This window comes from Leptosomus discolor, chromosome 19, assembly GCF_034619465.1.
Source record: "Leptosomus discolor isolate bLepDis1 chromosome 19, bLepDis1.hap2, whole genome shotgun sequence".
In the NCBI taxonomy this organism is placed as follows: Eukaryota; Metazoa; Chordata; class Aves; order Leptosomiformes; family Leptosomidae; genus Leptosomus; species Leptosomus discolor.
Window position 1 is genome coordinate 14,509,283 of NC_141409.1, and position 14,089 is coordinate 14,523,371.

The 14,089-nt window shown below is 39.6% G+C and overlaps 1 protein-coding gene across 2 annotated transcripts; it reads left to right on the forward strand.

Annotated features, from left to right (window-relative positions):
- Positions 1-390: 390 nt before the first annotated feature.
- On the forward strand, positions 391-7,775 carry SLC2A8 (solute carrier family 2 member 8). 2 transcript variants are annotated; one of them, XM_086475903.1, is made up of 10 exons: positions 391-465; positions 669-828; positions 1,559-1,765; positions 3,594-3,693; positions 3,791-4,002; positions 4,735-4,878; positions 5,442-5,550; positions 6,284-6,457; positions 6,979-7,124; positions 7,278-7,775. In XM_086475903.1, exons 1-10 carry the CDS (start codon positions 407-409, stop codon positions 7,419-7,421), a joined length of 1,455 nt encoding a protein of 484 aa, XP_086332029.1. In that variant the 5' UTR covers positions 391-406; the 3' UTR covers positions 7,422-7,775. The 2 variants fall into 2 exon arrangements, with proteins under 2 accessions (XP_086332029.1, XP_086332030.1); XM_086475904.1 differs by lacking the exons at positions 6,979-7,124; positions 7,278-7,775 and adding an exon at positions 6,578-6,937.
- The last annotated feature ends 6,314 nt before the right edge of the window (positions 7,776-14,089 follow it).

Below are 14,089 nucleotides of genomic sequence, written 5' to 3' on the forward strand. Positions count from 1 at the left end.
GGCGCCCGCGGTGGGAGATCGCCCTCGGACGGGACTGTGCGCCTCAGCCACGCCCGGCGCAGGGGCCGCGGCGCGGGGCTCGCCCCGCCCCTCCCCTCCCGCGCCGGGCGAAACGGCCTGCACCCGGACGGAAGGCGCGCCCTAGAACCCGTCGCTCTCCGTAGTCAGACGGCTTCCGGCGCACCCCGTAGACGTCATCGCTGCCCGTTGCCACGCTCCAGCCGTTTCCGTCCGGACCGGAATCTTAGGGCGCCGCGGCAGCCACCGCGGTCGACGGCCCGGCCCGGCCCGTTCCTGCTGCCCGCGCAGCCTGGGCGGAGGCTGCAGCCGGGCGCGTGGCCCGTGGCGGCGGCCCGTGGAGGAGCGGCTGGGGCCGGCCGCGCGAGGCGCTCCCCGCAGGCGGGGCATGGCTGCAGAGGAGTCTCGCTGCCTCCTGGGTGACCCCGCTGCGGACCGTTCCCCGAGGTGAGCGCGAGTGCCGCGACGCGCCGTGCCGGTGGGCTGGGGGGCAGCGCTGACGCCCTGGAGCTCGACCGCGGCCGACAGCGCGGGGCGGCCGAGGCGAGCTCTGGGTTCCTTCCTCTGGCAGGCCCGGCCGGGTGTTCCCGGCCCTCGTAAGGGGCGGGAAGTGGGGGCAGCGTGACCCTTGTCGGCCTCTCCTGCCGCAGAGTGCAGAACAGGAAGCTGTACCTGGCCGCGTTCGCAGCTGTCTTGGGGCCGCTTAGCTTTGGCTTCGCGCTAGGCTACAGCTCACCTGTTATTCCGGAGCTGAGAAAAACCGACGATCCTAAATTAAGATTGGACAGCAATGAAGCCTCGTGGTTTGGGGTAAGTCTCTGTATGATGCGTTAGCGTTATGTGATTTCACTTGATAGGTCAAGAAGATGCTGCTTATGCGGTGGTGTCTTACTCCTATTAAGAGTGAGGGTAAATGCAGATGTTAATAACGAAATCTAGTTTTTTTCTAAACTCAGTGATTGATTCAGTTTTTGCCTGAGTAACAGTGCTGTTATACCCTGATAACTCTCAGTTTGCGTCTATTAATAAACGCCGCTATTGTTTGAACTTATTTTTGGTGCTAAAATGTCTTCTAACCATTTTCATGTTTTTAAGTTGAATCTGTTAAGGGACCACAGAAAATAAACTTTTTAATATATTAGTCCAGTTTGTCAACATGGGGAATATTTGCTTTTTGGATACAGGATGGACTTAAGGTTAGTCAAGATAATAAATTCTTCAGGGCTTTAAAACAGTTTGAAAGGCTTGTTTGTGAATGGACAGCTGTACACAGATTAAGAAATGGTTGCTGTTGCTTTTTTTTTTCTTAATTGAAAGAGCTTTGTATGCAATATGAACATTACTTGCTGTTCAATTGTGACAAGTAGTACTTCTTGACTATGTTTTAAGAAGTTTCTTTTGATTTTCAAAACACCTGCATACTCTTGCACATTTTTTTAGGAGCTGCTATTCTCAAGATTTCAAAAGAAATTGTTGTCTGTTATTTATTTTATCTTTATATATATGTATAATAATTTTTTTTTTTACTTGTTTTTTCAAGTCAGTAGTAACATTAGGAGCTGCTGCTGGAGGAATACTAGGAGGCTGTCTTGTGGATAAAGTTGGGAGAAAGCTGAGCCTAATGCTGTGCTCAATACCATATGTTTTTGGATATATAGTTATTATATCTGCTCAGAATGTTTGGATGCTTTATTTTGGACGAATGCTGACAGGCTTAGCCAGTGGAATTACTTCACTTGTTGTTCCGGTACGTAAGATGTTTTTCTGTGTGTGTGTGCGTGTGTGGTTGCTTGCTTGCTTGTTTGTGGGTTTTTTTGTTTCTTTTTCCATAGCAGTATTATAGGTGGCTTGGGTGAAGTAACTGAGTAACTGTAGCCAGGGCAGTTTGTAAATTTAGTAGAAACTGATTTTTATAGAATCATATTTTGCTTGATTTTAATAATGAAGAAAATATAAATAAACCAAATTTAGTTTCTTCTAGCAGCACTTCTGTCCTACGCATGCAGTGATCTGATCTTTCAGATTCTTAGTCCTTTATTTGATTGCTTCTGTTTATGTTCTACTATAGTCTAGTAGTATTTATTTCTTCCAGTTCCTCATATATAATGGGTGTGGGTGTGTGTGTGTATGTGTGTGGTGGTGGTGGTGGTGGTGTCCCTATTACCAGCTGCTTCTAGTGGTCTCATATTTCACCAAACTTCTTGGTTTTGCAAATAAACTATGGCTGCTCGATCATCCTTGGCTAATGACAAATGGTGCTTTCTGATTCCATTTAATTGTTATCTTCTGAATATTAACTCTTTCCATGCTTTCAGGAATGTATGTGCAGTAGGGAAATGGAGATCATTCATTCTGATGTTGTCTGTCTTCTCTGGTATTATTTGACCTTTTGGATCTAGCTGAGTAGGTAATAGCGTCAAATAAACCGTCTAGAATTCAAGCTTCTTTCTTTTCTGGTGCTTCCATCATTTCCAGCTTTTGAAGTGAAATGCAAACTAAAAATCAAAGGATAAGAAGTACTCATAATGAAGCATGGAATAAATGCTCCTTCTTAATCAGTCTAGATGGTTATAAAAATAAAATCTAAAAGGGATGCAGGGTGGTAGGGTCTAAATGATGATCTTGTGCAACTTTCTCTGTTGTTGGAAGCTTGGTTGCTTAGCCTGTTGTGTTAGTCTTTGGAGGAATTCTGGTTGCTTTGCAAATGACTGTTCTCTTTGTTTCACTGAGCTGAGCTCTAAGTTCCTGCATGTAAAGGCCTTAACCCACAGCCAACAGTAAAAGATCTATGTGAGCGCAGTGATGAGGGAGGAGAGTGTCATATGTAATGCGAAGTTTTTGTAACTCATAAATTATTCTTGAAATAAGGATTACTTATTTTCCTTCCAGAAAAAAGTAAGAACTGTGACTTCAGAAAGAATTGTATATGCAAATATGAGGGATTTCTTTTTTTATGTATATGGCTGAACTGTAGCTGTTGACTTAAGGTCAATATATTAAAAAATAGCTGAAAAGTTTAAGTTGATCCCAAATGTTGGATGAGGTGTGATGCTGTTCATACACTCTGTGTTAAGATGAGCTGTCAATTTTGAACTTCATGAAGAATGGAATAATTTGCACCCTTTACGCTGAATTAAAAATTTAAAACTTTCATTGCAAACAGTTTTATGTGTGGCTTGGGCTACACGTTTATGCAGAGACTGTTCCAAGCTCTAGACTGCTTTGTGATGATGTGTTTCTTGTTGAATATGGCTGACGAAGCTTTTACTAATGCAAGTTTATTCGCCTTTGGGATACTGATACTGCATCAACATTCTTCTGGCTCAGGTGCTCCTTTTTTCCAGGGTTTTCCGTAATGCCAGTATACCTTTCTGAGATGGTACTCTTCTACTCCATTTATTCAGGCTTTTTTAAGTAGGGGAGTTACTAGGAAATGCATCTGTTTTTTGTTGTTGTTGTTTGGGTTTGTTTGGTTTTTGTTTTGTTTTTTTTTTTTTTCAGAAATGAATTACTTACCAAGTCCTTGATCCAAAATTGGATAGAAGTAATTATTAGGTGTTTTCTTACTGTTTCAGGTGTATATATCTGAAGTATCTCACCCTAAAGTCCGTGGTATGCTTGGCTCTTGTGTTCAGTTGATGGTGGTGACTGGCATACTGGGAGCCTACGTTGCAGGTATTGGAGTTAGGGCTCTAGGTTACAAAAAAGAATTAGTATGTGTAAGAAAGAACTACACTGATGAATTGAAAGTAAATGTTAATTTGTTTGACAGGAATAACACTAAAATGGCGCTGGCTGGCAGTGTTGTGTTCTTTTCCATCCTGCATAATGCTTTTGTTCATGTCCTTCATGCCTGAAACACCAAGGTTTCTGCTGAATCGGAACCAACGCTCAGAAGCCATAGCTTCTTTGTGCTTTCTGCGGGGACCACATGCGGACCATGAATGGGAATGTAGGCAGATTGAAGCTGGTGTTCAGGAAGAGGTGATGAGAATCTGATTTACTCTTTAAAACCTTTTCATATGGAGATACTATCTGAAAGCATGTACTGTAATTAAGAGGGTTTTACCAAAGGTTAGTTAATAGCTTTTTCTACAAATGGTGGTCCAAGCCTGTTCCCTCATGCAAGTGATACTCAAGGAGCAAGTGAGATTCTTTGAATCTTTTTCCTCTACCTTTCCGCTGCAGCTGCTGTCACCATTGGCTGCCGTCAGCATACATGAGTAACAGTTGGGCTCATGATCTTGTTAATTATATGATAGCTAGCTAGTTTTTTCCTTTATTTAGCGATTTTGTAGGATTGTATAGCACCTCTCACTGATTTCCCATTGTTTGCGTTGTATGAATGCATCTTCTCTTGCATCTCTAAAAGCGTCATTTAGCCTCTTGTGAGATATGTGCTTAAATAGGCAGCTCTAATCATGGAAGTTTGGTTTCTGCAAACTGTAGATTTATTCATGTTAATATTCTCTACAAAGTACTGTCAATTTCTGGCTCTAGAAGCTGAGAAAAGGGGAAAAATGCTTTTCTGGAGTTCTCTGATACTTCAGATGTAAACATTTTTACTGCTGAGGCACTTAGTTTTGCTAAAGGCAGGGTGGGGAACTTAATGAGTTTCAACAGATTGAAATGTTTTGAGGAGGTTTGGTGTTCTTTCTGTTCTTTAATTTAAAAGGTGAAATTTTTCTCCAAATCATTGCTTAATCTTTTTAACAGGGACTGAATTTCTCTGAATTTAAGAACCCCTCGATCTACAGGCCACTTCTTATTGGTGTGGCTCTAATGTTCTTCCAGCAAGTAACAGGCATTAATGCAGTTATGTTTTATGCAGAAACTATCTTTGAGGATGCAAACTTCAAGGTAATTGGGGTGTGTTTCCAAACTGACAAAGGTCTGTAATGGTTTCAGCTTAGTCAGTGCTGTAAGTAGTCTAAAACGTGTAACAAACAGACTTGATAATGATCCTGCCAGTGTCATAACAGGGTTTAGGTTTTAGTAGCCTTTTTTGGTTTGGATTCCAGATACGCTCTTGATTGCGTTACTCTGGCATACCTGAATGTTCTGGGTTTTTTGCAGGGGAAGCATGTTGGGTTTTGCTGGTGTAAAACTTTGATACTGATAGAAATTCCTATTACGGTCATCTTCCTATATAATGTTTTTTATTAGAGTTGCAAATGCAGTGTTTCAGGGAAAGTGAAACTCTAGGAAAAATTTGTGGCTTATTTTAAAGTTTATTAAAATACCAGTATGTTGTGTTAATTGGCGATTCCTCCCCAACCCCATTGCCTCCCCCCACCATTAATTTCTGTGGCATAGTTTGTCGTCTTTCAGATTCAAGAAACAAATGCGTTCGTAATCCTTCATAAATGATCCTTTTATCAGCCCAAAGGAGCAAACCCTCCCTACCTCTTACTTTATTTCAGGACAGCAGACTGGCTTCTGTTGTTGTGGGTTCCATACAAGTGTGTTTCACTGCCGTGGCTGCACTTATCATAGATAAAAGTGGACGAAAAATGCTGCTTTACATATCTGGTAAAACATGTTACTGAATCTTTTTCAGTAAGAAAAATTACTATATATAATACCAAAAAATGGCATAACTGTTGGGGGAATTAAATACTGCAATTTATGCATTTTTAATTAGCTTGCTTTATAATTTAGTATAACTGTAGACTTAAACTCGTAAGAGGAAACTACCATGTTATGTATACATTGTAGGTGGAACCCCTTGAAACCACATATAGCTTTTTGTTTTCTTACCAGGCGTTTTTATTTTGAAATAGTTACGTCAACTGAGGGAGTTCTTACTACTGTGATAATTTTTCTGCTTAACAAGATTCAGTGTCATGATACAGTGTTGTACCCAAGTTGTCAACAAATGGCTGTTTCAAAGTAATTTCTCCATGGCTGCTGCTACTTTCATGGCTCATGGTGTTTTGTTATAGGAGACTATAATTGAAAATTATAACTTTACAAGTAAATGTGGTAAATAAAACTGATTCTGTTTGATAGAGGAGTTGTTGTGCTGTACACTCCAATAGTAATGAATGCTGTCAGGACTATATTGTTGGGCTAGTGTTTAGATTACGTGTCTAGCATCTTTCATTCCTGTCAAGGCCAGTGTTTATTTCCAAGAACAGTATCTTTAAGAAACACTTCTCTGAGGGCCAGCATATCTTATACTTGGCTAATCAACTATGTTCTGTCTCTCAGAAGAATACCCAAGTGGCAACCAGTGACAACTTGATTGTTGCTTACTTTTCAGGCATAATCATGGCTCTCAGTACTGCGTTGTTTGGGCTTTACTTTAAATTGGTCCTTTCAAATCAGAACAACTCATCCAATCCCAATGTATGGTTCGCTCTAAAATCAGCATCTCCAGGAACAGAAAGCAGTATATCCTGGCTTGCAGTAGTGAGCCTAGGGTTCTTTGTTGCTGGTAAGTGGAACAGACTTCTAAGTAGCCATTACACAAAAATCAAACTTTCTAATGAATGTGACAGTTTTGTTCCATTTTGTCACGTTATTGATGAATGGAAACGAGTTATGTCTTTGACAGACCTTTTCAAGGTATAATGCAAAGCTGGGATGAGCATTCACAACCATGGAGCTAGAGAAAGCAGCTTAGTTAAGCCAGTTCCCTGGAAAATGAATTTATATCTCCTTGGGCTAACAGTAAGTAGTAGTTGCTCAGGTTAAACTGCTTTACAGTCATTAATGGAAAAAAAAAAACAAACAGCCTTTCTTAGTGTCTGAGCCACACTGAATTCTGTCATCGTAGAAGGCAGCAACAGTTAGAAACAAGGTCAGTTTTTACTGGAATCATCCAAGAATCTAGAGTGAAAACTGCACCACCACCACATACCCCCCCCCCCCTTACTTGACTAACTTGGGCATCATTCAGTCTTACCTTTAATATGTACTTAACTTGCATTTATTCTCTTCTGTTTGTAATTGCAGGTTTTGCCCTTGGCTGGGGTCCTGTTCCATGGCTGGTGATATCTGAAATCTTCCCACTTAAAGCTAGAGGCATATCGAGTGGTGCTTGTGTGTTAACAAACTGGGTTATGGCCTTTGTGGTAACCAAAGAATTTCATGATTTTATAGTAAGCATCGTAAACTACAATCTGACATTTCTTTTCATAGGGAAATTTACTAAAGATGCTCCTGAGAGCCACAATCTTCTCTGGCAATACAGAACTGTAGGTGTACAGCAGTGAGCTGTAATAATATGTTTTTTGTTGTTTCCCCTCCCTTAGGATTACTTAACATCCTATGGCACGTTCTGGCTCTTCTCTGCCTTCTGCTGCCTCAGTGTCGCTTTTGCAGCCTTTTATGTTCCTGAAACAAAAGGACAGACCCTGGAACAAATTGAGGTCTACTTCAGAAGATCTGAAACCTGAGGCTTTTTATATTGATACAAAACCTTATCATGAATTATGGTGCTAGAGTTGTAACTAACTGCATCACATGACAGACTTCTCAGTTACTAAACTTGCTATCAAATTGTTTTAATGAGTTTTCTAAAATCTTAATTCTGTTTCTTAAAAAAACTATTTATGGGGATCTGTATACTCCCAGTAGTAAATCTCCCTTGTGTGGATCATAGACATATTCTTTTTCTTTAGTTTCTGTGTTCTTTTCACTGGGTGAGGCTGACTATAATGGCCAAATAAGAATGTTAAATGTATTGGCCATATCTTTTTTTCTGAGGTATAAATTAAGATATAATTTTGTAAATAAATAAATTAAATTTCCTTGCTGCACTTCACCTTTCCCTTATGGTACACATTACAGTGAAGACAGTACTTTATCTTTGTGTTGCTGCTATGATTTCTAGGATACCTGATGATAGAACAAGTTTTGGTCCCAACTGGAGATGAATGCTTGGTTTTCATGTGTGAGTTAAGCTGGTGTTATTTTTCCTATTGCTGTCAAGTTGGCTAAGAATGCATTTAAATCATAAGAAAGGTTGTAGCTTTGTTTTTCCAAAAGAAATTGCAAGGTCTTGGAGAGACGGCAAGAATATATTCTTAGCCAGAAAAGGAGAAAAACTATCTTTTGTAGTGTTAATTTAAGGGGTAAAGATCACCCACTGGAGCAGGTCTCAAAGGTCTATAACATGCCTTGAAACACAAACCAATGCTGGACTGTAGTTCTTATCCAAGATGGGAAATACTTAAGACACAAACACCAATCTTACAGGTATGATACAGCACTTAAATGAATAACATGTCTGAACTAAAATTTCTACAGAACTCAAATGGAAACAGTAATACAGAGCTGTCAGCACTAGTGTAATACCTCCTGTCTTTTTAATTTCTTGTCTGATGAACCAAATTTATAAAAGCCATTAGTTCTGCATGTGTGAAAAAGAAGTGAGGTCAGATCTATGGTTTATTACATATGAAGGAATAATCATCTGTTACACCTTAACAAAGGTGATAAATGGCACTTAAAACAGTTCAAGCTATGATTGATAGGACTGTTTCTATTTGGATGTCACATCTAAAACACAAACTGTACACAATATCACATGACATTAAAAACAATGTTCATACATCAGCTTTTAAGACAAGTGGTAGATAAAGAGTTTTTGATCACAAACATAGCAACAGCCTTAACAATATGCAATTATGAAATTACAAAGCAGACTACAATGTTCAAAGACTGGCTTAGGACATTCCAGGTTGGTAACACTTTTGCATAAACCTCTAGAGACATAACGTTTTCCATTCAACCAGATAAATACCTAATAGAGCTATAAATAAATATGCAGAAAATAATCTCTTAACTTTTCTCTTCAAATCATGTGCTAATGTCATGATTTCCAGTAGCAAACATGAATCAGTCAGTTGCAAGTGAGCAACTAAGTGAAGCAGCTAGGCAATATACAGGCTGGTGAAGTTGCTGTGTCAATTAGTAAGAATAAAATACTTTCTAACTTGCATGCAAGTACAGATGTTTGCAGCATACTGTCATATGAGCCTTCCCCTATTGTTAATATTAGGTTCTCAGGGTATAATTTATTCCCCTACAAAATCAGGCTAAGCCTATCAGAGAAAATAGGGTTTTAACAGAATCAGGCACTGTGCATATGAACCATGACATCAAATGGTTATTAATGACAAGAGTATGCTACTTGTACACAGAAGGCAACAAAAATGATTCTGAAATACCTTATCACTTTTTTTTGTGCCCCCCCCCATCACAGTACTTTAGATTCCTATATATGCTTAGAATTTTTAATCCCTTAAAAATGGTGGTAGAAATTACAAATACATTTGCGTGTGTGTGTGTGTGTAGACACACACACACACACACACACATATGTATATATATTAAAAAACAAGCCCCGACAATTATATATATCTCAGATGCAGACTAAACCAACAGCTCTATGAAAGCTGCTGCATCTGCAAGCACAAGTTATAGACCCACACCTTTAAGAAAACATGAACTTGAACCTGTGACTTGGTCAAATATATGAAGAACAGCAGAAAGCAAATGTCAGGAGCAGCAACCTTGACCATACATAACTGGTTATGTAATAGCATTACACTTTATGTGGGTGCTACCTGTCCCCTGCCTTATTAAGAATTGTTTAAATATGTATTCAGCTGACTGGCCTAGTACTAAAAAAAAAAAAAAAAAAAATCTTTCTATTTTTAATTTCAGTCTAACAAGCCATTACAAATGCTTGTGCATGTATAGAAATAGTCACATGAGTGAAGGTAGATAGCAAGCCTGCTATTCATTCTGGGTGCCACTTGCATCCTGTATGTTATGCATCACAAAAAATAAAAGCAGACAAATAACAAAAACCCCAAACACCAGACAAAACCACACCACACCACACCACCCCCCCAACCCCAAGAAACCAAACGAACCGGAACAAACAAAACGAAAAAAAACACCCCAGCCCCACACCAGGAAAGGACTAATCAGAACAGGCTCTACAAGTTCCTTACAAACCAGGAAACTGAAGGTATCCATACATCCATTCAACCTAGAGTCCCGATCTCTCACTACCACAAATAGCACCTAGCCCTTTCAAATTGTATGTGGATCTTTCTCTCTCCTTAGAAGTGTTTTGTTACTTTCAAAGACTTAAAAAAATTCATGTGTATTGCATTGCCACTAGAAGTTAAGAGCTGGTCAAAAATGATTGTTAGCCTGCAACAGTTCCTAAAGCCCAAACTGTATAGACCTTAGGAAGGGCTCATCAAAGCCGTGATCTTAAGAGCTGCATATTATGTGTGTATGAAAGAATTAGCTTGTGTGTCTCGTGGCTCTTGAGTCTTAGTCACACTTCAAGGCTGTGGTGATGGTTTCTATGCATGGTGTACTGCAAATGCAGGACAAAGTTGATGAGTAGCTCAAAATGTTGCATCCCCATTTTGAACAGACTCAAAATGCAACAACATGGCACTGAACAACCTGGCACTGATGCGGTTTTAAATGGAGGTGCATGGGTGTGCGTACTGGACTAGATGATCTACAGCGGTCCCTTCCAACCTCAACTATTCTGTAATTCCACGCATTATTACCCATGCTGGTGAGGAGACATAAGTACATTCTACCTTTAATCCTTGCACCAAAGTAAATGACATTCCTATAATTTAGTCAGACTAAGACACAGCCCTGAAGTGGGATTAAAAGCCCCACCTCCTCCAACAAATCTGGCATGCTGGGATATAGAAAACATTTCTTGCAGAAATTTGAGCTGTTTTAACAGTCCATAATGGGCCTTCAGTTGAGCTTAGCTTGATAGCAAGTGTTCAGCTCGGTAACAATTCTTCCTTCACAGAAGGAATTTCTTCTATCCATCTGTAGCAAGATTCTTCAGTATCCCTCTCTATTGGAACAACACCCATCTTACATAGCTGTAGATTCAAAGATTATCTTTTCTCTCATCCACACGATGGTCAGCCAACATCAAGAATGCAGGCTAAAGGAGCTTTAACATAAGATGTGAAAGCAGAAAGGGTTGTGCTTAGGGTGGACATGGCTACACTCTGTGCCCAAGACTACCTTCTAAATTTTCATGAGTAGATGCATGCACATGCTGGAAAAACAGAAGGGAAACAACATGGCTATAAGGCTGGAGTGAAAGAAAATATGGCTGTCCTTCCCAGCAGCCTTCCAACAAGCCTTGTCATCTGACACTGGTCTGAAGCAGGAGAGGTTGCAAAGATGTATAAAAAACTTGCCCTTTATAAGTGATGCACAAGAGCTCATATATCAATACCACCAGCTGGCTTTTGTTTTGATTTTAATTAACAGTCTGAATGGTATGGATCTAAGACAGTATTTTGAGAGAAACAATGGCATCTTCAGCCAACTCACTGCACTGAGGCATGCAAGTCATGGGGGTCTGATGAGACTGTTAAGAGTCCACAGAAACCACATCCTTGTACAGTAGGTATTTGTCCATTTGTGCCAGGAATTTCACATTATTGTGTGATATTTTACCACATCTATTGTATCAAAAGTTAAAGACCTTCACAGAATTTGGTTCTTGCACCTTGTGTCAAACAAAATTGGAACATTATTACCATGTTCTCTGCCATCTACCTATACTCTGGGCTGCTCTTCTACAGTAAGTAGGCAGTAAACTATGTGTACATGATCCTAAAGCCTCAGCTACCATCTCTAGGTGTCATATAAACCAAACTAATGTTGCCTGATCCCTCCCAACTTCTTTTGCTAGGTCTAATATTATCCCTACATCCCTGCAAGACATGCTGATTAATTACAGAAGCAAAAACCTCAAGAAGTGGCAGCCTTGTGGAGGCACTTACTGCATACATTAGGGATGAGGACAGGTAATTTTTTTCCAGGGTTCAGATCCTTCCTGTCCTATATGAGTAACAGTCTGTTAGACCTGGTAGTTCCCATTGGGACCTGTTTAACAGCTTGCATCTGACCCTTAAGTCAAGCTATAGCATAACTTTCAGGGGGGGGAGGGCGGGGAGGCAGTTGCTGGGCTTCCCTCTTCTAACTATACCAACATCCTGTTCCAGATAAGTACCATGAAGCTAGTCTCATCTGGTTTCATCTAGCTTAAGCAATCAAATTTAATCTACTCCTTACAGTCCTTTTGCTGTTTGTTAGTATTTGCTAGATGTCATCAATGCTGTGATTACAGGCAGACCTTCAAAGGTTCTCATACACACGCGCACTCTCTTACTTTACAGCAATACTTTATAGCCACGGCTGTGCTTATAGTTAAAGGAAGTAACTTTTCCTTTATGGCCCCTCTTTCTATAATCATGTCTCTGTTATGATGCAAATGCCACATGTACGTGCATCCTGACTTATCATCATAGCCAGTGGTGAAACTTTCGGTCAAGCTTTCTGATCTCCCTAGTGCTCCATCTCTTAGGTATCCTGAAAGACAAGCCTTAATGTGTTTGTTCAGGTTCTTCAAAACAGTTTTTAAATCTTCATATATTGCTTCAACTGCTATCAAAGTATGGTTTAGTCATGGTAAATGATGCTAGAATAGCACAGGTGAACATCTGCAATATATTTAAAATCTGATATCCTAACAGTGCAAAGTAAAGTTTCCAGTTAAAAATAATTTTTTAATGAAAGCCCCAGGTTTGCAACACACTGGTACAGTCTTCAAAAACACCCACGTAACAGAAATTAAATACTACATTGAGAAATTGCTTTATGGAAAAAGGTGATGCTTTTGCTTTCTAAAAAGATCTAAGTGCAAGCAGTGCTCCCTAAAGAGGATTCAACAAGTCCACAGAAGTGTTTACAACTTCCAGGAGAATAAGCACCATGTGATACTTTCAGATTGATTTTTTTTTTTTTTAAACCTTAGCTGCCCAGATAAATAGGACAATCTCTGGAAATAACATTCTCAAAAAGAATTACAAGCTTTTGCAAAGACTTTGAGTTGTCACTTCCTTTTAGATGCCCCACACATCTATGGGTGCAGAAATACTAAAATTATAGTAGCCACTGGTTAATACTACTTCTGCTTCTAGATTAATTAATGTTGAAAATACTGTTTCTTTCCTGGATCAGCCACTCCAGTTGAGAGTAAAAAATAACCCTTTCAGATACGGCCCTGCATATTTTCTAAGTGGAGCAATTAAGCCATTATATAAAATGAACCGGGCAAAAAACACTTTGCAAAAACAGTTTTACATTCAGACAGACCAAAGCAAAAGGCACACATCTCCAGATGGTCATGCTTGGACAGAAAGTGAAATCATGACACATGAATGGTATTACAAAATAAAATCAAGGATACAGAAGCATTTCTACATATAGAACATGACATACTTGCTAATAAAGCTAAAATACTCATATATAAAGAGTCTGAAAGCATCATACTTTCATGAAAAACAAAACAAAAAACAACCAAACAAAACAAAACCCTTTCAAAATCCAGTTTAAAACTGATTTTTGGCATAGAGGAAAGGGTTAAAAATAATCAAGCTTTAAACACGAAAGATGACTACTTCAACATAGAAAACTAGCTTCTTAGCAGTGAAATTTCAGTCTGGATCCAGTTAGAAAAATATGATTATCTGGAATGATGACTTACACTGTTGGTGCAAGAGCAGGCAACAGCTAATGCTGATGCCCGCACAGGAATCTCTGTGCAGTCAGGAAGAAAATCAGGGGTTGGCTCTTATGCCTGTAATGGGAAAAATCTGTAGGTACACTACAGTAACAGTTTTCCAGTAGATGAGGAAATACAGTTTGTTGTTTGTTTTTTTTTTTTACTTCCAATTCTTAAGGAATATTTTGAAAGTTTGTATTTTCTATAAAAAGTCTCTCTGCTCAGGAATTCCTAAGGCCAAAACAGTTTTCAAGTTTCACTGAAAAATGTGCAGGGAGAGGCCAGAGCAAAGAAAGCAGCATCTTCACATCTCACCTGATCTTTATCGAACATCCTTGATTCTTCAATGAACATACCACAGCTGCATCATTTCAAGGACAGACTGCACTGTTTGGAAAGACCTTGCTTGCAAGCCTTTTCTTCTTGTTGTTTTGTTTGGTTTTTTTTTCTTAAGACTGAAAAACCAAATTTATGTAAAATCCC